A 25,792-nucleotide genomic window follows, 5' to 3' on the forward strand; every position below is an offset into this window, starting at 1 on the left:
TGAATAATTACTCGATTTTAATAATCGAGCATACACAATATGAAATTAGTTTTTAACAGAGAAATCACATAGATTGTTTTTTTTACGAGATTAGTAATTTGTGTCTCCTTTCCCGCTTTTACATTTAATGGCCTAACTTTTTTATATTTTCTCCTTTTGTTTTTAAAAAATACGACACGTATTCATATTATTTATATATTTATAAATACATACTTTCAGAGATGCTTTTTATATACCTTGTCTTAAATCTCACAATGCTATAAATTTGAATTGAGTAAACAGAATATTTTATACAAAAGCAATACTTTATTAAGTTCAAGTGTGAAAATTCATGCTATTAAATATTCACATTAAAAGCAAGATATTAAGCGATAAATTCAGTTAATAAACATAATATAACATGAATAATAATACAGTAATTTGATTGGTTTCGTGAAAAAAAATTGTTAATAGTTCTTAAACTCTTAATCTTATAGGAGTTATTAACCCTTTAGCGAGGATAATCCTGCTCTCATTATTTCGTCAACCAGAAGAAGATTACTGGCGATTATTGTACTGAAAAATGGAAAATTATCCATGTAAATTATTAACATCATATACAAAATTATTAATAATGTACATTAAGTTTCAATAGTAATATCTTACCAGGAATTGATAATTTGTTTCTTTACATTGTAATTATCATAAATGCCAGCATTTGCAGGTTTTAGAGCTTCTCCTGTGGACACATCCAATCCTACAGCTTCTTCTAGAGCGGTGCTTTCCTCCAGTAATTTAACAATTGTATCTTGCGGATCAAATCCACTATTAACAGCTGAAAGTAAAAAGAAATAAAGAGCTAATAATAACAATCCTATTGATAAAATTAGATATTAATGAGTATTATGGCTTTACCAAGAATTTTCGGAATGACAAGTAAAGCTTCTGCATAAGCTTGTACTCCCAGACGTTGCTTTCCCTTTACTTGCTCTTTATACCGTTGAAGAGCTTGACTGGCTGCAACCTCAAAGGCTCCAGCTCCAGGCACAATAGCTGCATCATCAATAGCATTCTTTATTGCCCTAAGTCCATCACGCACAGCATCTTTTAATTGTTCCACTGTAAATCTATTAGGTCCCTGCAATATCAATATGATGTAGGTATTTCTATGCACACGTTAATGCAAGCAATCAATTTTACCTTTAACAAAATTGTTACAGAGTTTGGTTTTTTGCACTCCTCTATAAAGGTGTATTTGTTTTCTCCCTTAAAAAAAAAATTATACATTATAAAAGTTACATTTTCTCTGGTTGATACTATGATAGCTCTTATCTCAATATTTAGTGTATCGAGCATGGATATTTACCAGCACATGTTCATATACAAGGCCAGCCCATCCCAAATTTTCTTCTTTCAGATCGTCCACAGAATTCATGGCTACACCACCGCACGCGAGTGCTAAACGTTCCATGTTTCTGCGCTTGGCTCTGCGCAGAGCAACAATGTTCTCCTTTGCGAGCATATCGAGGGACTGCGGATCTATTCCTTTTTGATTTATCACGACGAACGATTTATCTGTTCCGTCGCACAACTTCTTTTTCAACTCAATTATCTTCTTCACACGATTATCGATGAACACGCGTTCAGCGGCCACCAATTTTTCGCGCTCCTCGGCTGATTTATAAAAGAATCCACTGTTGACCTATTAGAATCCACAAATTTATATCTTTAGCTTTGCTGTACTTGTGCTAATTAATTTTGTATGTTTTTTCTAGCATTATGTATACTTACCTCACTCTTTTCATATTCTAAGCTCACATTACAGGTCAGAATATATGCATTCTCTACTCTCTTTGGCATGTCCGGATGCCTGGCTCCATGATCGGTGACTATGCCACGGATCAGAGTAGTATCAATTGCCGTTCTATGTTGCATGTCCATTAATTCAACCATGTGCAAATCTATCTCTTTACCCTCTTGCTTAATAGCCAATACAGCGTCCACGCAAATCTCGGTTAACTTGTCAGCTATGGTGTGATGAACTTTTGTCCTAAGCGAAGTTCTTGCGATGTCCAACAGGTTCGTTTTGATGGGCTCGATTGGAATTTTCAATGTATCCAATATTTCTAAAGACTTGGCACGAGCCAAGTCAAAACCATCTGCAATTACTCTCGGATGTAATCCCTCCGATATATAGAGATCAGCTTGCTTCAAAAGTTCACCAATGACTAGCACAGTGCTGGTTGTACCATCACCGGTCATATCGTCTTGAGCCGTAGAAGCTCTCGCTATTAAGGACGCTGTAGGATGCTGAATTTGCATCTCATGCAAAAGTACATTGCCATCCTTGGTGATCTTTATATCTCCGGCTCCAGAAACCAGCCTGGAAATTTGATTTATTGAAAGTTTATTAAATATTATTTTTAAACTGTTATCATATTATCATGTTACCAGTGTAGGTCTTAAAATAAATTATTAATATATTGAAAAAACAAAAAAAAACAAATGCTAATTAGAAATGTTAAGAAATAATATGCAAGAGTGAGAGAGAGAGAGAAACGTCAACGCTCGACCGGCAATTCACAAAACATGTCCTAATAAGGAGAATAATACGTCATCGTGAAATTGCGGCCGGATTCCTCGACGACGACTGGAAACAAAGACTGAACGATAGATATATTTTCTGCCGGGAAAATCCAACGTCAAATAGACATGAAAATACGAGAATTGATTACGAGAGCGATTCCTAGGTGAAATCGCAGCACGTGTGGCTCTACGGATATACGTACATCTTCATGGTTCCCTTGGGCCCCAAATTGGTCCTCATCACATCCTGGATGCCCTTCGCGGCGGAGATGTTGACCGCTAGTGCTTGGGCCGCCCGGGCGAACTCGGCCTTCGGATTCAGCAAACTGATCGCCGCCATTCTCTCGTTTTTTGTCGAAATTAGCGTTCGCAAGAGTACAATACACGCTCTTCCTCGTCTCTCGTACCTTCTCGACGATTTCGAGCTGTCTGGTGAAAGGTCGATTTTCAAGACGCGAGACGCGAGACGCGACGTGTATCGTAAGAGCGCTTTTCAAAGTCTCGTAAATTGTACATGCAAACTCGCCATTAAACATCGGTCTCAATTAGCGGGAAATATAAAAGTGGGAAAGATGTGGAAAGGAAATAAAAAAGGACAACATTTTGTCGAAACACATTTCTATTTATCGTTTTTAAAATAAAAACTGACAATTATGAATTAGTATCGAAATATCGTATATAAACACAAATTCTATTTATTTATATAAGTGAAAGGAGAACGTTTCATTGTTGAGGATCGCTAACTATAAATGTATAAAATAAAACATAGCGTTAAATTAATGTGTACTTTACACGTATAAGGATCGCAATCAAATGCATAAATTATACGTATATAGTATTATTGAACGCACAGAACGTTTGTAATACTTACACAAAAAAAGAAAAACAAAAGCGATCGCCGAATATTATATACAGTCTTTTCTAAAAGGTACAAACATTTTAATTAGTCAACAATGACACTTTAATTATAATCGCGTAATGTCTAATAATAGTAATAAAAAAAAAAAGAAAACGTAAAAACGTTGTTTTTAACGTACAAATACTATTTTGTGTTATAAAACTCGAAACTGCAAACTTAAGATTTTCTTATTAAAGATGATCATAATTGTATCGTTATTTATAAGCTATAAATGTTTTAAATATATAAAACTACAGGACTAGAGTACACAAGTGATATAAAAGTATTATACTCATTATCCTTTTAGAAAAATATATTATGTGCTTTAATTCTTATACGAGCAAAATTGCAAGGTTTATTTTTTTACCGTCTGCAATTCACGCAAAATATTTTAATTTTTACTCGATGATGATATTTATTATAATAATATTATAATTATATATATTAATATTAAATATACATTTATATATATATATTTTAATATTAAATATATTATAATTAATATTATTATACAATTATTTATATTAGTATTTATAAATAATGTAGTAATTTCTTAAAATATTTCAACAGATGTGTTGCCCTGATAAGAATTTTGCACAAATATTTCAAATTTTTTTGTGGTATTCTCTATATCAATTAGTCAAATATACAATATGTAGATAAGGGCTGTTTATTATTAGACATAATGAAAATGTTACTTAGAAAAACGTTTTTTGCAGATGATGTTATCTCTGTATAGCTAAAACAATTCAATAATTTGATGAAATATTTCTAAAAAAATGTTTTGTTTGTAAATTTTTTCAGATAATTCTTTTTTTATGTATGTTAATAATTTAGTTATTACAAACCCTTATTAATATATTTTACATTTTACTAATAATATACAAGAGAAGTTTATATAGTATTTCGTTAATATATTTATCATGAGGTACTTGCAGTATATAAACAATCAAGCCTTATAACTCCTGATACAACCTATTACAATCATTACTTAATGTAAATGTGTTATATGTAATAATACAATTATATATAAAGAATATATACAAAAATATATTCAAGAACAAAGTTATTATATAATTGTGCACAGAAATAAATGATGTAAATGATTTCTTCCTGTATATTTACACCTTTCTCACAAAAAGAATAAATATTCTTCTTAGAATATTGTTAAGATTTGTAATCAGATTTGAAATTTACATTGAATTATAGCTATAATGACATTTAAGACTTTTAAAGCTTGATTATTCAGAAGCTACAAGTATCACAATAAATACATTAAAATCAGATTTTCATAAATTATTTCTCTTATATGTGTGTTCTTTATAGTCAAATATAAAATATTTCTCTGTAATCCAATTCACTTTTTCCTTTAATAGTCCTGTATTTATTTAAAGCACATATAAGTTGCTGACCTTTCCAGTTTATCGCTTGAAAATTCTATTTTAATTTGGATATCTTCTATTATTTCTGCTGTACTGTTGGCCTGACTATTTTCTTTCTGTGAATCGTTACTTTTATTCAAGAAAACATCGTTTGTATTAATCTCACCTGATGAATCAAATGTTACATTCATTCTCTTGGTAATTTCATCTTCTTCAACTACATCCTTTGTTTCTTTTTTCTCATTTATAGATGTAGCGACTGCTTGCCCTTTCTTTTCTTTTTTCTTTGTTTCAGTTTTTTCATTCGCCGCTGCATTTGCTTTTCCATTTTTTTTCTTTTGTTTAGATTCTGATACCTGTGGAATTTCTGCTTCTCCATTTTCTTCGATATCAGGAATTATTGCCTCCTCCGCTTCAGCATCATTATTCTCTTCTGTTTCAACATTACGTTTTCCTTTGGAAATTGCTTTCTTTGCATTTCCTTTCTTTGAATTTTTCATATTTGTTTTCAGTTTGTCCTCCTCTGTTGTGTTCTGGTCATCTCCGGCTGTTTCTGTTTCTATATCTTCTGATAATGCAATCTCTGCTTTTGCGGAATTCTTTTGTGATCTTTCCTTAGCTGTTACCTTGGCTGAAAATAATAAAAAGTTAATAATGTAAAAACTCTTTCAATGAATAAACATAAGTGTAGCATCAGAATTTTGAAAAATTTCTAGATTTATATCGTTTAACTCGATAGATTAATAAAAACTCGAATAAATATCGATAAGTAAACCTTGCAAAAATACATTTGTCACTTTACACAAATTTAGATTGTACATAAATGCCTAAAATGTTCTTTCAACTACAAGTTCTTTGACTTGAAATAAGTTTCAAGCTCTTTAATATGGAATAAGTATTTTGTAAGTAAGAATTTTCCTTTATCTTTTGTTTCCTTATTTCTGCCAATAAAAGAAATTAATTAATCGCGACTGAGAAGTGCTTTCGAGGAAGGTCTGTGATTGGGGAATCTCGAGTTCAAGTACCTGTCTTCTTTGTCCTTTCGCGAGGTTTCTTGCTGGCCACCTCGTTTTCCTTCTCCTCCGCTTCATCCGCATCGTCCGCTTCCGCAGGCACCTCCGCCACGGCACTGTAACGCTTCCTCTGACGGTTCGGGGGCTTTCCGGCACGAGTGCTCGTCCTCACCGGTGCGACCTTCTCCTCCTCTACCGCTTTTCCGCGACGAGTCACTCTCTTGACGGCAGGCGGGTTTTCTTCGGCGATGACCTCTCCGTTCTCGGCGACATCCTCGACGTCGTTCTCGGTCTCGCCTCTCCGCTTCCTGGCGACCGGCGCCTTGGCGGTCGTCGGCTTCGTTCCCGCCTTTTTCGTCGACTTGCCACGCGTCTTCTTTTCCACGACCTTCTCATTGTTGTTCTCCACCGTTGTTTTCTCTCGCTGCCGTTTGTTGACAGACACCTTACTCTTGGGCTTGCTTTCCGCATAATTCTTCGGAGCAGCGTTTTTCGTCGCTTCCGCGGCCGCGACGACGTTCTTAGTCCTGCTGCGTAAATTCTTCGGCGTTAGGACGAGCGCCGCCTCCTGGGCCACCTTTGCCCGCCTAGTTTGCCGAGGTGCCGCCTTACTCTTGGCTTCCTTCGGCGGCTCCGACGATTTCGCGGCGGCTTTCCTCTTCTTCGGCGGCGTCACGTTGCCATCCGCAGCGGCCAGGGTGCTTTCCGCTGCCGGCTGTTTCACCTGCTTGCGCGGCGCCATTATCTCGATCTCTCCGCTCGGCGGTTATTCTCGCTGTAAATGCAAAAACTCGGTTTACACGATGGACGATGGGTCGCGAGCGACCGCGTGCACGTTTTACCTCGTGCGATCCCGCGCGAGGATCAGCTGATGCGGAGCAGCGACGAGCGCCGAACGGACACGAACAGCGCTGGATATATATATATTTTTCTCGCCGGTTTACGAAAATCCTGGCGTATATTACGATAGTAGAGCTTCAGCTTGGCCGATTCTCTCCTTCCAGAACTTTCTCGATTCCCGAGTAACCCAACTGACGAGCGCAACTGCGCCCTCGAGGAAAATCTTGCGGCGATCCCGGAAGAGATTCCAGTCCAAGAATCTTCGGATTGATGACTGCCAGCGGATCCCCGGTCACGGGAACACCTTCTTCCTTCCCCCCCCCCTTTTTTTTTACGACGTCTGTTGATGTTTATTTCTCTGGAAAGAGATCGGTACTCTTTCTCTTCGTCTCTCTCTTTCCTCCGATGTTCTAATCACGGTTTTTCGCGGAAACTTTCAACTGGGAGAGTCACTTATGATGGAATAATCGTGACAGTTCGAACGTCGACCCGCGACGTTAGTTTCCTGATGCCGAGAATCGATCGATGATCTTCGAGGATTGGCGAACGCGTGAAAATATCGTAGGATTTTCTCGCGAAGGGAGAATTTAAAATTGTCTTGTCGGTGACTTTGCGACTTTCAAACGAGTCACGTGATTTTCGAAAGTTTAGACGCGCGTTATTGCGTAACTTCAGGAAGTTGCGTTCGATAATTTTGTCATCGAGTGAAGTAACGGTCGACCAATCGGAACGAAAGATCTTTGTTCTTTCGATCCTGATTGGTCAATGTGTATATTCTTATGCTATAGTTTCTCTTTCTCCATCTAGCATATTCTATAGTCAAAATCGCATTCGCAAACATAACATGGCCTCAAAAGCCTTACATACGTCAATTCTAAGGAATTGCAAGTTTTATTACAGTTAAGTAATATTTCAATTTCATTTTAATTGTGAGGATGTTGTAAATGAAGTATCCTCGCAGCTTATAGAATTTGTAGGACATATATTTTGAGTTTCTATCAGATTATATGTAAGTATACTATTACGTATAGTTTTTGAACAAATAATAATTTCCTGAACATTAATTCAGTATAACAATATTCTATTTTTTAGGAAGAAGAACGCAGATATCTTAGTATTGTGTAAATCTTTACATAAAACTTGTATTAGTGCTCTTTTATAAAGAGTACTTATTGACAGTTATCAAGGTTGACACAACACTCCAATAATGAATATGACAAAGAAGATCAATGTAAACTTTTCATCCTTAGTTGGTTTGAAAGCAGAGCTGTTGAGAAAACAAGCTGAAGTAAGTGAGGCAAAGTTAAAAGCAGAATGCTCCGTTAATGCGCTACCGCAGCTGAACAAGAAAAGGAACAAGAAAGTTGTTGTAGAAGATACGAAAAGAAACCCTAAAGAATTAGTAGATGCAGAGGACATTATCGCTCACAAAAAGTCAAAATTAATGTTGGAAGCGAAAGCAAGATTGTACGAGAGGTTGAAGAAATCGAAGAATAATAATGACAAATTTCTTGTTGATTTCAAGAACAAATTGGAGGAATCTGATGAAGAATTTGTCGATGAAGCTATTAATGAACAACATCCGATAGAGTCGGAAGAAAATTGGATCGAGTATCAGGATTGTTTTGGCCGTACTAGAAAATGTCTGCGAGAAGATTTGCCACATATGCAAAAGAAGGATGATTTAATAAAACAGGAAATAATGAAGAGGCGCACCGATGAAGACAAAGAGGAAGAAAACATGGAACAATATCCTATTCAAGAAAAAGAACCTGAAATAGAAATTATGAGGAGAAAGTGGGAGGAACAAACGCAAAAGCTTGCAGATAAGGTCGATATACATTATCAAGATATATTATTTGACGAAGCGCGAGCACACGGTGTTGGTTACTATGCATTTTCTCAAGACGAGGAAGAGAGAATAAAGCAGCAAGAAAATCTAGCAACCCTAAGGAAGGAAACCGAGAGGAGACAGAAAGAAATGAAAGAGATTAAGGAGTTGAAAGAGAGAATGGAACAAAACAGATTAAAGGCGGCAAGAATTAGACAGCGGATCAGAGCGGGCTTGCCAGCAGAGCCAACAGAGGAGGAATTGGCATTGGAAAACAATAAATTAATTAATTCTACTGACAATGAAACTGGAAAAGATAATGATAAATCTATTGAAAACGATAACGAAAAGTCTAGTGAGGAAACTGATCATAAATCTGCAAATATCGCAGAAACTGATACAACTCATCAAAAAGAACAGAATAATGATGAAGATAAAATAAAAGCCTTTGGAGAACTATTGGGTAAGAAGAATCATTGGCATGTAATGTCACAAGAGGAATGGGTACATAAATGTAGAACCCAAAGAATTGATGAATTTGGACCAGTTTATGATAATTTTACAAGTGTTGGATTTTACAACAGTTCGAAAAATATTGACGAGCAATCAGTTCATGATAAACAGCTTGATAACACAGAAACTAGCGAAGAACCTGTTAAAAAATCTAGTATCAATTTGCAAAATCATGAAGACAATAATGAGCCCAGCAATGAGACAGTCTCTGTTGCAGAAAATGTTGATAGTCATAATAATAAAGGCAATTTAGTAGAATATAATAATCCAACAAATGAGAGTGACACTAAATACGAGCCTAAATATGCGACAGAATTAACATTAAATCCTGCTACAAGTTTATCTAATCCATCACCATCTAAAGGACGAGCAACTGTTTCATATCCATTATCTCATCTGTCTAGTAATTATTCACAAAATATGTATGGTTATCTTGGAGCATATACGTCCGAGCAGCATAAATTGCCAGATGCTGTGAATATTCCTCTTCCTGGTGAAAATACTTCATCAGTTTCTAATGACAAATCCACTTACACAAGCAATGAAGAAACAGTATCACGGAATATAAATGAGGATAGCATAATGGCTGGGCTCAAATATTTAAGAGAAAAGTTTGAGGAAAATCGCAGTAAGTGAACATAGTAAAAATTTGTATTATAATATCTATTTAATACATGTACATATCTTTGTTTATAATAAAAAATATATTTTAATATATTATTTTGTATAATGTATGTTTTCGCTCTGTAACATTATAATATAAAACGTTTATTGTAATGAATTAAATAATGTCTTATATATTATGTCTTCTCTTTGATCTTTTGTGACTAGGCTGTGTTACTTCATCCATTTCGCTATCTGTCTCATCGATATCCATTGTAGAATCATTCATGTCATTACCTAGATAATGGAGATCTTTTTAAGAATAAATAATAACATACTGAGTACTTGAGAAAGTAGTAAATATAGAGTAATTATTAGCTAAATACACAAAAGTATGAAAAATAAAATTAAAAAGTAGGATAAAATATTACTGGAATGATCACGTTGCGATACAGCATAATGACAATTAGGACATTCCAAACTGCCGCGAGTCTTTGCATAATTCTTCAAACAATAAACGTGTGTCGCAGTGTTACATTGGTCGCATTTTTCTGCCTGTAAGAATGGTAAAATTGATTATTGTTTTAATAATATAATGTGTGTTTTGTACTGATACATATATATTCACAGTTATCTTACATAAAAGAGTATTTGTTTGCACAAAACACAAGTTTGAAGGTTTTCTTGGTACGTGTCTTTGAAATATTGTAGTAATTCAACAATGCTTCTTACTCCCATGTAGTATTTACCATTCTGGAAAATATTTCTTTAAATTAGAAAATTTATTCTTAAAAATAAATTATAAAGATTGTGCAACAAAAATTTGGTACCTTGCACAACAACCATTTTCTATTAACCATCTCGTGTAGGAATTCTTGGGCATTAGCTTTGGTTAGTTTTTGATTTAATGACGAGCACAAATTAAGGCACCATGTACTCGATACGTGACCATTGTTTGAAGTGACAATTTCAGAAAATATGTTACGCAACAGAGCTAATTCAGCTTGTGAGAATTCAGGATGAAAGCTGTAAAGTACAAGTAAACACAAGTTGAGCGCAAAACCTACGATAACTATAAAGTACACATGCACTTAATTAAGATATTTAAGTAACCATTACCTGGCAACTTTATCTTGCATCGTACTTGCCCAAACCCAATACAACTGACCGGTAACTTCGCAATTTATACACTTTATAATCATGTGCAACGGCTGTAATTTCGCATTTATTTCGCCTAGTATTCGCGCTGTATCGGTGTGACCTAAAATTTCGTCGATACACGATAAAGTTTGATTTTTAAAACAATAATTTCGCATAATTGTATGTAAAATATCGCGTGCATTTTGTATTATTCGTGATCAAGTTTACGTACCAAATAATTTGGAAATTAATTCCTTTCCACGATCTTCATCCAATGCACCCTCATGCATAATACTTTGCAAAACTCTCTTATGTTCCTTACTATAAACCATTTTCTTTCGATCGAAATTCGCTGGCGGATTGAGTAAATAGAGTTACAATCTACACGCAATCGTCAAATCTGAACAAAAGTAGGAATTCAGAAATTTTGCCATCATACGTACGTCATCGTCAACTGTCACACTGTCACCAACTGTCATCTAGGTTTTTAGAGAAAAATTCTAATTATAGGCACGAAAATTCGAATAGATTAGCAGACGTGAAGAAAAAAAATTCAGACAACCATTATTTATTATAAATTATAAATAAAAATATGGAAAAACTCGGAAAAATATCGCGCGTATTTTTTTCATGCGCATTAGAAATTTAGCCGAACCGCGCATGCGCGAAAAAGAACTGGCCCGGGAAAGGCGCTCGATTGGCAAGACTGGATGACGTCATTACGTCAAACGTCAAGTGGACGATTACCGAACGCACGTCGCGACTCTCGGTGCGCGGCTGTCATCGAGCTGTCATTCTCGCTTATCCGGTCCGATCGGATGTATATACCGTCATCCGTCATCGTCGCTACGGTGCTATTATGACCCGAGGCTGGCACGGGCGCGAACGCGTATCGCTAAGAGCGACGAGGAGCGACGACGTGGCGGCGACGCGATAAAGAAGCATCTGGTGAAGGATCCAAGGAACGCGAGCTATCCGGCGAGGCCGCGACCCTGAGCCCGATACGCGAAAACGCGAGGACGCGTGCACGACTCTACTCTGCGCGAGTAGTGGTAGTGGTGGTAGTGGTGGTAGTGATGGTAGTGATGGTATAGTGATAGTGGTGGTAGTGAACGGTAGCTGAAAGAAGCTACGGACGGTACGAGCCGAATAGTCGAAGAGCGAACGGACGAGAAACGCGAGCGTCGCGAGTGAAGATATATACGAGCGAAGAGAGAGAGAGAGATAGAGAGAGAGAGAAAGAGAGACAGAGAAACAAGCAGCTGAGCGTGGGGGAGGAGCGGCGGACCGGGCTATCGCGGGCGATCCGAAAGGTCGCGGGTTCACGATTTCTCCTGCGAAGTTGTCGGGAGAACATGACGATTTGACGCGTCCACTGGGTGTCCCAGCTTCCCAGTGCGCCGGAGGACGACGACGATCGAGGAGGAGGTCTCCATCCTCTCCGGGCAATCTCGGATACGCGTAAAATACGCTCATTTTTTCAACTTGTCGCGCGTTTTACGCTTTAATTCGCCGAACGTACGCGAGATAGGGAGACCGATATACACGTTTACGTGAGGGCTATCGTTGCGTATAGACATACACAACTGTGCTCATATATATATATATATATAAAATACATACACGCGCGCGCGCGCGCGAGTTCGGGGGACAAGATGCCGCTCTTCGGCAAGAAGGACACGAACAAGAAGATCAAGAAGGACGGGAAGGACGACAGGTCGCCCTCCGTCGAGGACAAGTACGTCATGAAGGATCTGTTGGGCACGTAAGTGTTATCCATACCTTCTCTATATCCGACGACACGATTGTCAAAGGGATTATCGCGGAATTGGAGGAACACCTCTCCGTTTGACGTACGCACACATGTTTCTCTCTCGAACGTCAAGCTACATTCTTAACGGAAATTCAATTGTCGGAGTAATTATCTACAGGTCCTTAACGATTATCGGAGGAATTTAACGGATTAACGGTGCCACGGTGGATAAAACATGATTCTCGTTCGATTAATTTGATAGCCCTTTAATCTCTAATGGATATTCAATTTCCGGCTTAATCGCTGCTTATTTCACTCATCGCCGCAGATTAAAGAGTTTAATGACAGATGAAGATCTCGAAAAGATCTCTAATCCCGGAAAATACGTGATTTTTTTTTTATTTCTCTAGATTTCACTCTACATTCAAGGGATATACTAAAGCGCGACATTCTTTTTATCCGAATAAGAAAAAGATAATAAAAAAAGTAATAAATGACGCTATCTCTCTGATATTGCACATCTTTACGATAAACTCTTTCCGGGATCAGCTCTGATTTTTACTTTATACTTTCTTACAAATCAACATTATTTTTCAACTCTTTTACCGCATCTCTGCCTCGGCTCTCGTACAACGATTTTACGCTAATAAATATACTGTAATGATTTATATGATATCACGCGAAATAATAAATATAAGCATTTATAACATAATGTGTATGCGACGTTTACATATTCCGTGCAAGATCGATTAAGCGTTTAGCTCTTAACACTTTCGCTGCCACGCGTCATATGTGTGACATCTCCTCGATTCTATAACAGATTGCCTATGATTATATTATACGTTACGTAATAACGATCGAGAGAAGAATGTTGAAACATGTACATTTTGTAAGTAAGAACGTCAGAAACAGATGATATATTCGAAAAGTAATTTTTCTTCTTTTTTTTTAAATAGGAATCGCGCGAGAAAAAAGATGAAAGATGTTTTGTTGTTTGCGAAAGATGTATAAGATTGCAAACGTATTCCGTGGAGATTATTATTTAAAATTCACGCGCGCGAGATGAGGTAATATATATTGTTCTCCCTGTCTCTCTCCCTGTCTCTCTCTCTGTCTCTCTCTCTCTCTCTCTCTCTCTCTCTCTCTCTCTCTCTCTCTCTCTCTCTCTCTCTCTCTCTCTCTCTCTCTCTCTCTCTCTCTCTCTCTCTTCGATATCTCTCTCTCTCTCTCTCTCTCTCTCTCTCTCTCTCTCTTCGATATCTCTCTCTCTCTCTCTCTCTCTCTCTCTCTTCGATATCTCTCTCTCTCTCTCTCTCTCTTCGATATCTCACAGTTATTCCTTTCAGCTGCAGGAACGCGATATTAATATGCATCTCGCGAGATCCTTCAGGATAATCTTCTATTCCCACTAAATCCGACGAAATTCGTATGAATATAGAAAATATCCTCGAACCGCGCGTCCCTTTAAATCGTAGCTTCCTCGATCAGGAATTTTTTTCCCGAATAGAGAAATGAGAGTCAGAAATCTCTGTCTTTCTCTCTTTCACTTCCAATATTTTTCAGTAAAAAAAAGATTTAAAAAAAAGCGAGTCCTCGCGAATTCAAGCTTCGGATAGACGAATAATTGAGAGAATCTCATTTTACGATCAATTTTAACTGGGGTTTTTTTTGTTTTTCGCAGAGATAAGTTTTATTTAGCGCTTAATTGCGGGCAAAATTAAATAGATGATGAAAATCGGACGTTTATTGGAAAATAATTCGCTTCGATATATTTTCGATATAGAGAGCAATCGATCTCGAAGAATCGATACCATATATAGATACCGGTGATTGAAAAGAAACAAAGTCCCGAATGACTTTTGGACTTATTCTACACACATATATAGACACATCTTTTCTTTATGGCCTTCTATATATATATATAGTTTCCAGTTTTTTTTCCGTTTTTGCGTATAAACGCAATAGTGCTAAGTGGATCGCATATATAAATGGAAGTGTCCGCGATTTTCTCTTTCGTTTCTCGTCGTCGACATGAAGTAACAACGTTTCTTTCGTGACGAATCGCTCTTTTCGGAATATTCCGCGAGCGAGCAAGTTGTTTTTTTCCCTCCTTTTTACGTGCAAAAAAAAACGTGTCTTCAGATATCGTCGTTTGATGTGCACATATTGTAAAATCGTATTAAGATATAATGTATATGCATTTGCGTAATAACACTTTGCGAGATTGCTCTCTTACAATTGATGCCTTCAACCAGAAGTTCTGATACATAAATACGCGATTTACATCGGATTTATGAGATCTTAAAAGTATGCCGGATAAAAAATTGTATCTTTTTGTTTTGTTTTTTTTTTTTTCTATTATTACACATCTTTATTTTTATATTTTTAATTTCAGCATTCGATCTTTATTTTTTATATATGTTTGGAGCTGAAAAATTAAATTATAAATAAATAATTATAAATAATAAATAATTATAAATAATAAAAAGCAGTTCCTTATTTTTCGTCGCTTAATGCTCTTCGAAATCTAAATAACTTGGCGATTGTTGACTAGATCGGTTAAAAGAAAAAAAAAGAAAAGAAAATGCGTTCAATGTTCGTCATCAGTCTCTTACGTCGGTTCATACGTGCACGTTATCGGTATTTCTTTTGAAAAAAATATGCCTAGAACGCAAAACATATATATCTATAAATAGATGTATCAGTGCTATTTGTCAATGAATTATTGTGCCGTTTATGTAACAGATCGCCGATGCATTGCAATATAATATTATTTAAGTAACCGAGAACACACATCGAACGCACTAAAATGTGTTCGTAATTTTCGCAAATAGATATGAATAAATTAATTTGTTTCTAAAACTGAATGCGCGTTGAATTGGAAATTTTTTAATGATACGATAAAGGTAAAAAAAATTTTCGTTGAATCAAGTTTTACCTATTTAGAATAAATATAAACGAGTCTGTTTTCCTAAAAATTCTCATTATACGATGTGTCTTAAATTTAAATCATATTTTGTTCCGCGTTTCTTCACATTTTTCTTTTATCTCTATTTATCAAGAGACATGAAAAATAAAACGTAAATTTTACGTAGAACAAAAGACCTCCTGTTACATATGGATAATAGGATGCATGCCTTTTGATGCATTCTATATGTGTTTCAAGATGCATCTGTTATATCGTATTTCATATGATAATTGAAGACTTTAATTACTTGCAGCTTCACATTATTATATCCAAAGTCTGGTCTATAACCAACTGTAACCGGTGATAACTTGCGTCAATAGATCTATATAGATTAAAAAAACGTTATGTAGTTTACATAATTGAACGAAAAACGACAGTTTTTAAAGAAAGTTTCTTAAGGCTCCTGACTCCTTGCCGACCATGTCGAAATCGTGACGTCAGAGGCGAGAAAACACACGCAAAAATTTCTTAGATGCCATTTCGAAATGAAAAAATATTTCGATGAAACATCACTTCAGATGGCTTTAGCACACTCTTAAAAAACCCCGTAAACTATCCTTTCCCCTTTATAATCAATCAACAGCTGTAAAATGTAATATTATGAAGCCCAGTCCGTCTGGTCTTTGCACATGCGCAGTCATTCCGCATGTCAAAGTCTGATATGTCGATCATTTTACAGATGTTGATTGATTATAAAGGGAAAAGGATAGTTTTCGGGGTTTTTTAAGAGTGTGCTAAAGCCATCTGAAGTGCTGTTTAATCGAAATATCTTTTCATTAAAAAATGGCATCTAAGAATTTTCAGCGTGTGCTTTCTCGCCTCTGACGTCACAATCCAATATGGCCGCGGTGAGCACCCAGGAGCCTTAAAGAAAAAAACGTCACATTCAGCCTCCAATTGTAGAATAAATCTACTTTCGATGTGTCTAAATATATTTCTCATTTTCCTTTTTGTTCATAGGGGTGCCTTTTCCGAGGTAAGGCTAGCGGAGAGCAAAGAGAAGCCTGGTCAAATGTTTGCGGTGAAGATAATCGACAAGAAGGCGCTAAAGGGAAAGGAGGATTCGTTAGAGAACGAAATCAGAGTCCTGCGAAGGTAGGAAGCAGAGCGATTCCGAGAGCTGGACACATACAGTAGATCAATTTTTACTAGTAATGTAACTCTTTGTTTGTTTCTTATAGTTGCTCCTTATAATACTTATTAGGCATTCGGAAAAAAAAAATTGATAATTGGCTGATTTAAGTACACCAGTCCTCTCTATTATATCGTTGGACTCGACTTCGATATATATAGTTTATAAAGCATGTTTCCCTTTACATATATATAACAATCGCTTCATCCCCTCTCGTCAAAATTATATAAACTCGAGTATCATATCCTCTCCCTCATAGCTCTCTTAGCTATAGTACTATTATATCAGACAAATTCATCTGCCGTGACGTTGCAAGTGTAAAAAAAGTGTCATTCGGAGTTTTTTCGGATTTTTGCTTCTCGAAATTGTTGTTTCGAGAACCCTAAATTGTTCTCTATATACATACACGAATCACGTAGGAATACGAAACATTAATCTATGAGCTGCTACCAAATTGTGCTTTCTCACTTATACGAGCAGTATTATTGTGACTACATATACATTTTGTATATGGATGTTATATTGTCCAGCTCACGATATAACATATGTGTCTCGGAAAGTCTTTTTCGAGAAAACCGCTGTGATGTGGCATTTGCAGCAAGCTCTGATGGCTGTCGTCTGTCCTCTTGTTATCCTTAATGTTGTATGCAAATAATGTGCCTCTCGTATATATTATATATATAAGCTATATATTGCTCTCTGTTAAACATATTCCATCACACATATATAACTCGAAAGTCTTCTGTCCTTTATCACGTGGATACATGTATTTTTTGACAATGTTATCTTTGACATGACTAGCTATGGATATATGTGTTGAGATGGTAAACTTTTCGATGTTTTTATCAGCATTGAATTATCTCTCTCTTTTTTATCGTTTTATTCTTATTCTATGTTATTGTGATTTACATAACAAGACTGAATTAAGACACGCAAGAGCGATTAGAAGAAAATTGTAAAAAAAAAGGTCTCGAGAATTCTGTTGTATCATAAAATTATCATTTATCGATCAGCACTGCAGAAGGTGTTACAATAAGCATACACAGATACACACATACACTCGAATCAAGTATCAACACGAAGAAACTCTGCAAAACATGTACGTAATACATGCATTATACTAACAAAGTTGATGTTTTCATTTGAATAATAGATGTAAAATGTAGATGTAAAAAAACTTGTGTCCAGAATCCAATTAATATAAATGTGACACTGAATTTTGTGTATTCTAAATTTTGTAGAAAAAGAAAAGACTCTGCATGCATACATTGAATTTCAATGACTGACATCGATTACATATATTCTTTGTGTATGTCGAATATACATATATACATATATATCTATTTTCACAATCCGCTTACCACGTATTTATCTTTCACGACGAACGAGACTCTCCAACTTTATCGCATCTCTATTTATAATCAATATCACACAATATAGATTTAAATTATAAAAAGTCCATTTTATACCATCGAACTAGGTACAAAACCCTGGAAGTTTATCAATGTAAAGAATTAAAGAGTCGGGGAACAAAATTGAACCACAAACTTGGCACTTCGCGAGTATGCGCGATCAGCTCTCGATATTTACATTTATATAATTACGTAATTGTGTATGGTATTTTTTATTATACTTCGTAGGTTCAGTGAAAGTGTGACACCACAGAGTGGTGGCGGATCGCTCAGGTCGGATAGTAGTGGCGAAAAGAGATGGTAAGTGTGGGCCCCAGAGAGCACGGGCCCCAACTACCTGTACCTGTAACCGCTCTCAGTATTCTTCTGTATCACTCTCGACGAGATATGCCATACATTTTTACAATTTAAATTACACACATATATATAAAATATATATACAAAAATATATATATAAAATATATGTATATACATAATATATATTAAATATATATATAATATATATTAAATATATTATAATAAATATATATATATTAAATATATATATAGTTATAAATATACACGAAGATGCACGATCTGTGCACGTTCGTCACAACGTAGCCGTTCAACACAGTTTTGGTATCCTTGATACTTGCCACACCTTTCGCTAAGCGAGAAACTACGGTGGATATATAGCAAAAAGATCAATATATTTATAATACATACATTTGCACACCCCACCTTTGATGGATTGTTTTATACGAAAAATAAAAATATTGCTGAGAAGAGTGTTTATCTCTCTTTCTCCATCGAAATGTTTTTATTAGAGTAAAAGCATTTTGTGCGACAACACATTCTTATTCTCGTAAAATTGTCCGTAAAAAATGGGACATGCAAAAGTATGTTTTTATCTTTTTATCGTACAATCTCTTCGTAAGCTTGTAATTACGTAAAGTGGATAGCTTTTTTTTTTTAGCAAGAACACATAAATATAAATTTGTGATAATAAATTCGACGACAGCCCTTAGATAATTATTAATTTTACTCGCAGAATTGAAACCGATTTGCGCGATAACAATCGATGTAATGTAATTATTTCGTAGCATCTATTTCGATAAAATCATTCAGAATGAAACGACAATATTGACATTGACAATGATATATTCAATCTATAGACATTAATATTTCCGCCAATCCATAAAGAACATTTATATCACATGCATACATAAGAAAACGTATTTGAAATTTATTTTGATTTGCTTCTCTTTAAAAATCTTTTATTTCTATGATATATTCTACAATACGTTTTACAGTAAATTTGTTACATAACGAGATGAAAAAGATTTGATATAAAAATGTATGAATGTATGCTGCTGTCTTAAATTTGAATCCAAAACTGTGTTATTTTTTTTTTATAATATATCAAACGCGTTTCTTAAAGAAATAACGTAATGAAATACTAACTGCAAACAAAAATGTATTAGTTTCTGATTGCAGCAAACAGACAATCATATCATACCACGTTTTATAAATAACGATCGATTCGTGCGTTTCGTTGTTTATAGAAAAAATAATGTATAATAATTTTTTTCCATTCGATGATTAATAATATGCAGAACAAATGAGGAAAAAGTGTGACATACTCGTATTTATTTAGATGTTTCATCTTGTATGTTAAACTACGTTTTATATATGTTTTACGTCTTTTAATCTATGAATTTAATCTAGATATTTGTTATTAATTTTCATTTTCTAGAAATTACTTTATTTTTATTATATTCGGAAAAATATTGTTAATTTTTTTCGCTGTCTCTTTTATTTCAATATGTCTTTTTATTCGTTATACGAATATAGAGATGGCTATATTAGATAAAGTACGTCTACTTTTTTAATCTTATTGGTGAAAGAAGAATGATCGGAGCTGCGAAATATATTGTTTGCTTAAAAACGCATTCATGTTCGTCTTTCTCTATTTCTTTTTTCAATCAGATATTGCGTATTAAAAATTTTTCTCACCGGTTTTGATGTTACAGAATTACAAGAAATTAATTGCGGAAACTTACCGTGATTATTGTGTAAATAATTTATGAAAATGATTCATGTAAATTTCATACTAGTAGATATGAAAAAAATGTTATACATTGCTGTTATTTGCTTTTATCACTAAATCATATCTCTATTAAATGATACCGTTGTAAATATAAGGATGATGCTTAATTTTTGCACACAGATATAATTGTATTAATAAAATCGAGTAAGAAAGTATAGATCACGATAGATAAAATGCCGCGTTTTCTTTTGTACGATGGAAAAGAATAGATAATAACACGTAAATATTCATATATTCTATTCGTGAAGATGGAAAAAAAAACTTGCACATATCCACGTGTTGAATCATGCGATCGCACGATGATGTTGCTCTAGTGTTCTTAGTGATTTGAAATGCGACAGATTTGATCGATCACGTTGTAAATGATGCTGCTTTTAACGAGAGCTAGCTTAGTTTAAGGCTCCTGGCTCCTTTCCGACCATGTCGAAATCGTGACGTCAGAGGCGAGAAAACACACGCAAAAATTTCTTAGATGCCATTTCGAAATAAAAAAATATTTCGATGAAACAGCACTTCAAATGGCTTTAGCACACTCTTAAAAAACCCCAAAAACTATCCTTTCCCCTTTATAATCAATCAACAGCTGTAAAATGTAATATTATGAAGCCCAGTCCGTCTGGTCTTTGCACATGCGCAGTCATTCCGCATGTCAAAGTCTGATATCTCGATCATTTTACAGATGTTGATTGATTATAAAGGGAAAAGGATAGTTTTCGGGGGTTTTTAAGAGTGTGCTAAAGCCATCTGAAGTGCTGTTTAATCGAAATATCTTTTCATTAAAAAATGGCATCTAAGAATTTTCAGCGTGTGCTTTCTCGCCTCTGACGTCACAATCCAATATGGCCGCGGTGAGCACCCAGGAGCCTTAACGAACACATTTTCTCATAAGATAGTGTAACGTGAAATATGTACAAGAGATATATAATGAAGCAAGTGTGTATACTCGATGAGAAAATAATGTAAAATAATATAAGCGCCGAGTTAAGCGCTTAAAGAGCTCAAAGGTTACTGTTGCGATATGAGGCTATTATGGGATAATAGCGATTTGTAAAGAGATATTTTTCATATATTTTACATTTAGTAAAAATTAAAAATGTTAATGGACGTGCTATTTTACGTCAATGTTCTTTCATGCATTTTCATAATATATTGCAATAGATAGTAGCTAATTTTTTTTTTATCTTTCGAATTCCCCCTTGTACATATTTCGTAGATATATTGCTTTATCGCCAACTATAAGCAATACTTTTGTAAATAATTAGTTCTTTCTACGTAGATGTGTGATTGTCTGTATCTAATTAATAATCTGTGTGTGCTAACTCTACAACATAACTTTAGCTGAATATTTGGAGCATGTTTTTTTTTTTTTCATTAATGTATTACGTAGCTGCAGTTATAACATTCGGCTAATATTTTGCATCGCTGTTTAATGTTATTTATTTATTAGTTTATTGCGATTCCGTTATTTCGTGAATTTGAGATAAAAAAAGTTAATTATATAAGTAAAAGACGTAAATATATATTAGATTGCAATCAGAGTTTTTGGATTAAGAAATATACGACACTTTTTTTTAATTAAAGTAACATTGTAGTTTTACATCGAGGAAGGAAAAGGATCAATATATCTTTCTAATAGAGTTTGATATTTAATGATAAATTGTCAGAGAACACTGGTTTTTGCCTTCCGATTAATTTACGATTAACTGATTGCGGATTCTTATTATTACATCTCTCGATCTTTATCATTAGTCTTCGAGTATCGGCTTTCTTAAGATAAGTGTTTGTTCGCTGATTAACTTTGTTGAACTAAGTGTTCTTAACTTTTCGAGAGAGAAACGCGTGTAAATAATGAGAGAGTAAATAGTAAATATAGCGACGTTTTATATACGATCGTACAATGATGATTAACAATCACAATTAATTAAGTATGATACACGACATATGTACAAAAAAAAAATTATTTTAAAAAATCATTAAATTAATTCTCATTTTACGCTCTAAATAGAGGGGAAAAAAAACGTGAGATGTTGTTCGCAGGTTAACTCATCCCAATATCGTTCAATTGCTGGAGACGTTCGAGGACAAGTTCAAGGTCTATCTAATTATGGAGCTGTGAGTAATTTATCACTCTCTCTCTCTCTCTCTCTCTCTCTCTCTCTCTCTCTCTCTCTCTCTCTCTCTTCGACACGACTAATAAGATTAAATTCAACAAATTCGAAAATGTTTAACAAATGCAAATATATATCGCAGGGTCACCGGTGGTGAGCTGTTCGACAGAATCGTCGAGAAGGGTTCGTACACGGAGAAAGATGCGTCCGGCTTAATGAGGCAGGTGCTCGAGGCGGTCGACTACATGCACGAGCAAGGTGTCGTACATAGAGACCTCAAGCCCGAGAATCTTCTGTATTATAGCCCGGACGAGGAGAGCAAGATCATGATCAGCGATTTCGGCCTATCGAAGATGGAAGATTCCGGGATTATGGCGACCGCATGCGGCACACCGGGATACGTCGGTGAGTTTTCGACAAAGAGAAGATAAAAAAATAAATAAATAAATAAGAAACAAGAGAGAGAGAAAAATGGGGATTTCAAGCGTCGATGATCAAACGCTATGATCCGCAGCACCCGAGGTTCTCGCGCAGAAACCGTATGGCAAAGCGGTGGACGTTTGGAGCATAGGTGTCATCTCGTACATCCTCCTCTGCGGTTATCCTCCGTTCTACGACGAGAACGATGCCAATCTATTCGCGCAAATTCTCAAAGGTATAATGGAATAAACTTTCTCTCTAGGTACAAAGAGATCTAGCCGTTTTACTTTTATCGCGAATATTTGCTAGCTATTCTTTTCTGAAGTAAGGAATACATTTCGCGATCTGAGATTATGTCTTGAGATGAAAAAGTACAATAGCGCGTGATAGCATTTTGAACACTCCGACCTTTGGACATGACAATTTTTGCGCATTTGCTCAGTTTGGAATATTATTTTCCGCGAATTTTTCGATCGATAAATATCAGGTGATGCGAGTGCGTTGATATAATCATAAATAAATTATGTATACTCTCTATAGCAAAGAGCTAATCAGATTGTTGTAGGTGAATTTGAATTCGATTCACCGTACTGGGACGACATCAGTGATTCCGCGAAGGATTTCATTCGAAAGCTGATGTGCGTCAACGTTGAGGAACGTTACACTTGCAAGCAGGCCCTTGCACATCCTTGGTAAGGATTTTTACAGTTTTATTGCGATGAGAATTATTGAAAGGGTTCATATTTACATATTTATATCTATTGTACTTGAATTTTTTAACCAAATTACCGACTTGTCATTTCAATAGTTGAAAATTACGCTAATAAGGAAAATGTGATTTGTTCATAAAAGAACCAAGTGAGATAATAATGATGAACACAATGTAATTGCTTGACCTTGACGTTTTCAGGATTTCCGGCAACGCGGCTAGCAATAAGAACATTCACGGTACTGTATCAGAACAACTTAAAAAGAACTTTGCCAAATCGAGGTGGAAGGTTAGTATCGCCGATCAATATCAGCATGATTAATCGTCCGCTTGTCTTAGAAAGCATCTCTCTTCCATTTGTATCATTCATGTTGCAGCAAGCGTATATCGCGGCCACGGTCATACGGCAGATGCAACGGATGGCGCTAAACAGCAGCGGCCAGCAGCAGCAACAGCAGCAGCAGCAGGTGCAAGAGGGCACGGGTTCGATCGGCCCTTCCAGCGGCAACCCCGTGCAATATCGAGATCAATCGCAAATCAGCTACAACCAGCACACGGGGCCGCTACCTTCGAGCCACCTCAGCAACTGAAGCAGACCGGCCAAGCGTCTGCTGACGTTTACGAATCTCACTTCTCACGCCATTCCGATTTACTCCCGCCGATCGTTTCGCCGCCGACGCTATATTATATATGCGCAACAAACGCTTCAAGCTGTGGGGCAGCACACGACGCACCGCTCTCTCTTTCTGTCCATTCTATTTCCGGGACAATGTGTCGCGACGCTTGGGAACCAACGGAAGCATAAGAAGAATCGAAGAATCCAGGTAAAGTCTCGCGCACGCGAAAGACCCGGGTCGCATTCAAACTACAGGAGCGACGGGGATAGATTATAGAGCCAATTTGTGCTTTGCGTCGATGATACACACACATACACATATGCACACATAAATGAAGAGACACAATCGACATCGAAAGGCGTAAATTACAATTCGCTTTGGCGGGCCCATGCGATACAATACGACTCTCGTACCTACTTCTACGGCAGTTACGGCAGTTACTTTCGCTTAGGCTTTATTATTATCATTTACGATGTTTCCTGTGTTGTATACGCGCATATAAGCAGTAGGTCGCGTAGCAGTTTGCAGATATACTTTTCGCGTCGATCTGATCAGGATAAAAAGGCGGTCGCATCTCTCTAAAGGTACAAGACTTGAAGACTTTGCGTACCGCGATCATATATCCGCGCGATCACTTTGTTAGATCGAGTCCGCTCTATTATATAACGTGACGTATATACATATATACAAATATATACATTTACGCGAACAGACAGTACAACGACAAGTTTTTATATTTTATAAAAAGATTCGGTGTAATAAGTAGCGCGGCTGTTTGATACAAATTCTGTGCAGCATAGAGACCTTGTTACTGTTAGATCACGGATAAATACGAGAGAAATTCCAGCTACTACGGTTCCTACGTATAATTCGATCCTCGCTCGCTCCGTAATATACACCTCAAAGAGATTTGATAGAGAATGATTCGTTATCTATTTACATACACAAGTCACAGTTTACTTCTTCCGGGTGATTCACGAAAATCTTATCCAAAGAAACCGCAGACGATATATCGAGAGGTCGCTTAGTGCACAGAGACATAGATCTGTTTCCTTCTCTCTCTCTCTTTTTTTTCCTTTTTTATTGACGCATTTTATTTCTACACTTTATTTTTTAATATGATTGAGACAAACCCTTATTTATAAATGTTTGCACAACAAAAACTTGTACTATCCTATATACATATATATATATACATATATATACTTTTCTCTCTCTTCTACTCTTCTATACATAGCGATATTACTATATTGCACTAGATTTAACACATAGGATCTGCACTGTGAATAAGATCCTCTGATCTAGCTTGACACTTAAATACGTATATGTACATTATTCTGCTAATATTACTAATATATCGCACTATATTACACTTCTATTTCTATAGGATAGGTAAGGTGTACATAATGCACAAATGCACGTTGAAACTCACATAGATTATCTTGCGTGCCTGATTTTAAGAGATATACACATGAAGAACAGTCTTGCAAAGTTACTGTCATAGCGATTGTATAATTATTTCCTACATGTAAAGACATGTTACATTACTTTGTTACTTTACTCTGTCTCAATTTGTGTGATGTTTTAAAAGAAATATATGTGTATATATATATATATATATATATATATATATATATGTATATATATGTATATATATATATATATATATCACATAAATTCTTTTTTGAAAATGCCATGTATATATATATAGTAAAGAAAAAATAGTAATGTTATTTTTAACAATTGGAACGTGTGCCATATATATGAATCGCTACACGGTAACATAGTAGCTAATAATT

At 35.7% G+C, this 25,792-nt stretch overlaps 5 protein-coding genes across 8 annotated transcripts; 2 read left to right on the plus strand and 3 right to left on the minus strand.

The window, feature by feature from the left end:
• Positions 1 to 286: 286 nt before the first annotated feature.
• Cct6 (chaperonin containing TCP1 subunit 6) lies at positions 287 to 3,012 on the minus strand. The gene is made up of 7 exons (XM_083046366.1): positions 2,769 to 3,012; positions 1,771 to 2,362; positions 1,346 to 1,681; positions 1,180 to 1,245; positions 895 to 1,117; positions 646 to 814; positions 287 to 555 (listed from the first exon to the last, which is right to left on the minus strand). Exons 1-7 carry the CDS (start codon positions 2,903 to 2,905, stop codon positions 483 to 485), a joined length of 1,596 nt encoding a protein of 531 aa, XP_082902492.1. The 5' UTR covers positions 2,906 to 3,012; the 3' UTR covers positions 287 to 482.
• A 1,802-nt stretch (positions 3,013 to 4,814) lies between these two features.
• LOC145940936 (uncharacterized) lies at positions 4,815 to 7,216 on the minus strand. 2 transcript variants are annotated; one of them, XM_083046601.1, is made up of 3 exons: positions 6,701 to 7,216; positions 5,871 to 6,633; positions 4,815 to 5,476 (listed from the first exon to the last, which is right to left on the minus strand). In XM_083046601.1, exons 2-3 carry the CDS (start codon positions 6,598 to 6,600, stop codon positions 4,848 to 4,850), a joined length of 1,359 nt encoding a protein of 452 aa, XP_082902727.1. In that variant the 5' UTR covers positions 6,601 to 6,633; positions 6,701 to 7,216; the 3' UTR covers positions 4,815 to 4,847. The 2 variants fall into 2 exon arrangements, with proteins under 2 accessions (XP_082902727.1, XP_082902736.1); XM_083046610.1 differs by having other exon boundaries at positions 5,871 to 7,216.
• Positions 7,217 to 7,391: 175 nt separating this feature from the next.
• LOC145940880 (uncharacterized) lies at positions 7,392 to 9,781 on the plus strand. Its single transcript, XM_083046522.1, has 2 exons — positions 7,392 to 7,707; positions 7,791 to 9,781. The coding sequence occupies exon 2, from the start codon at positions 7,906 to 7,908 to the stop codon at positions 9,676 to 9,678; it is 1,773 nt and encodes a 590-aa protein (XP_082902648.1). The 5' UTR covers positions 7,392 to 7,707; positions 7,791 to 7,905; the 3' UTR covers positions 9,679 to 9,781.
• Positions 9,685 to 11,661, minus strand: Nse1 (SMC5-SMC6 complex component Non-SMC element 1). 2 transcript variants are annotated; one of them, XM_083046703.1, is made up of 8 exons: positions 11,533 to 11,661; positions 11,229 to 11,264; positions 11,018 to 11,137; positions 10,765 to 10,906; positions 10,476 to 10,671; positions 10,285 to 10,398; positions 10,077 to 10,200; positions 9,685 to 9,942 (listed from the first exon to the last, which is right to left on the minus strand). In XM_083046703.1, the coding sequence occupies exons 3-8, from the start codon at positions 11,115 to 11,117 to the stop codon at positions 9,836 to 9,838; spliced, it is 783 nt and encodes a 260-aa protein (XP_082902829.1). In that variant the 5' UTR covers positions 11,118 to 11,137; positions 11,229 to 11,264; positions 11,533 to 11,661; the 3' UTR covers positions 9,685 to 9,835. The 2 variants fall into 2 exon arrangements, with proteins under 2 accessions (XP_082902829.1, XP_082902819.1); XM_083046693.1 differs by lacking the exon at positions 11,229 to 11,264 and having other exon boundaries at positions 11,018 to 11,185; positions 11,533 to 11,646.
• A 598-nt stretch (positions 11,662 to 12,259) lies between these two features.
• On the plus strand, positions 12,260 to 24,104 carry Camki (Calcium/calmodulin-dependent protein kinase I). Of its 2 annotated transcripts, XM_083046623.1 has the most exons (9): positions 12,260 to 12,550; positions 16,467 to 16,601; positions 18,279 to 18,350; positions 22,177 to 22,251; positions 22,390 to 22,652; positions 22,762 to 22,902; positions 23,233 to 23,359; positions 23,578 to 23,665; positions 23,754 to 24,104. In XM_083046623.1, the coding sequence occupies exons 1-9, from the start codon at positions 12,441 to 12,443 to the stop codon at positions 23,964 to 23,966; spliced, it is 1,224 nt and encodes a 407-aa protein (XP_082902749.1). In that variant the 5' UTR covers positions 12,260 to 12,440; the 3' UTR covers positions 23,967 to 24,104. The 2 variants fall into 2 exon arrangements, with proteins under 2 accessions (XP_082902749.1, XP_082902761.1); XM_083046635.1 differs by lacking the exon at positions 18,279 to 18,350.
• Positions 24,105 to 25,792: the final 1,688 nt, after the last annotated feature.

This window comes from Prenolepis imparis, unplaced genomic scaffold, assembly GCF_030444845.1.
Source record: "Prenolepis imparis isolate NDT839.2.m4 unplaced genomic scaffold, iyPreImpa1.0 SCAF_1, whole genome shotgun sequence".
Taxonomy (NCBI): domain Eukaryota; kingdom Metazoa; phylum Arthropoda; class Insecta; order Hymenoptera; family Formicidae; genus Prenolepis; species Prenolepis imparis.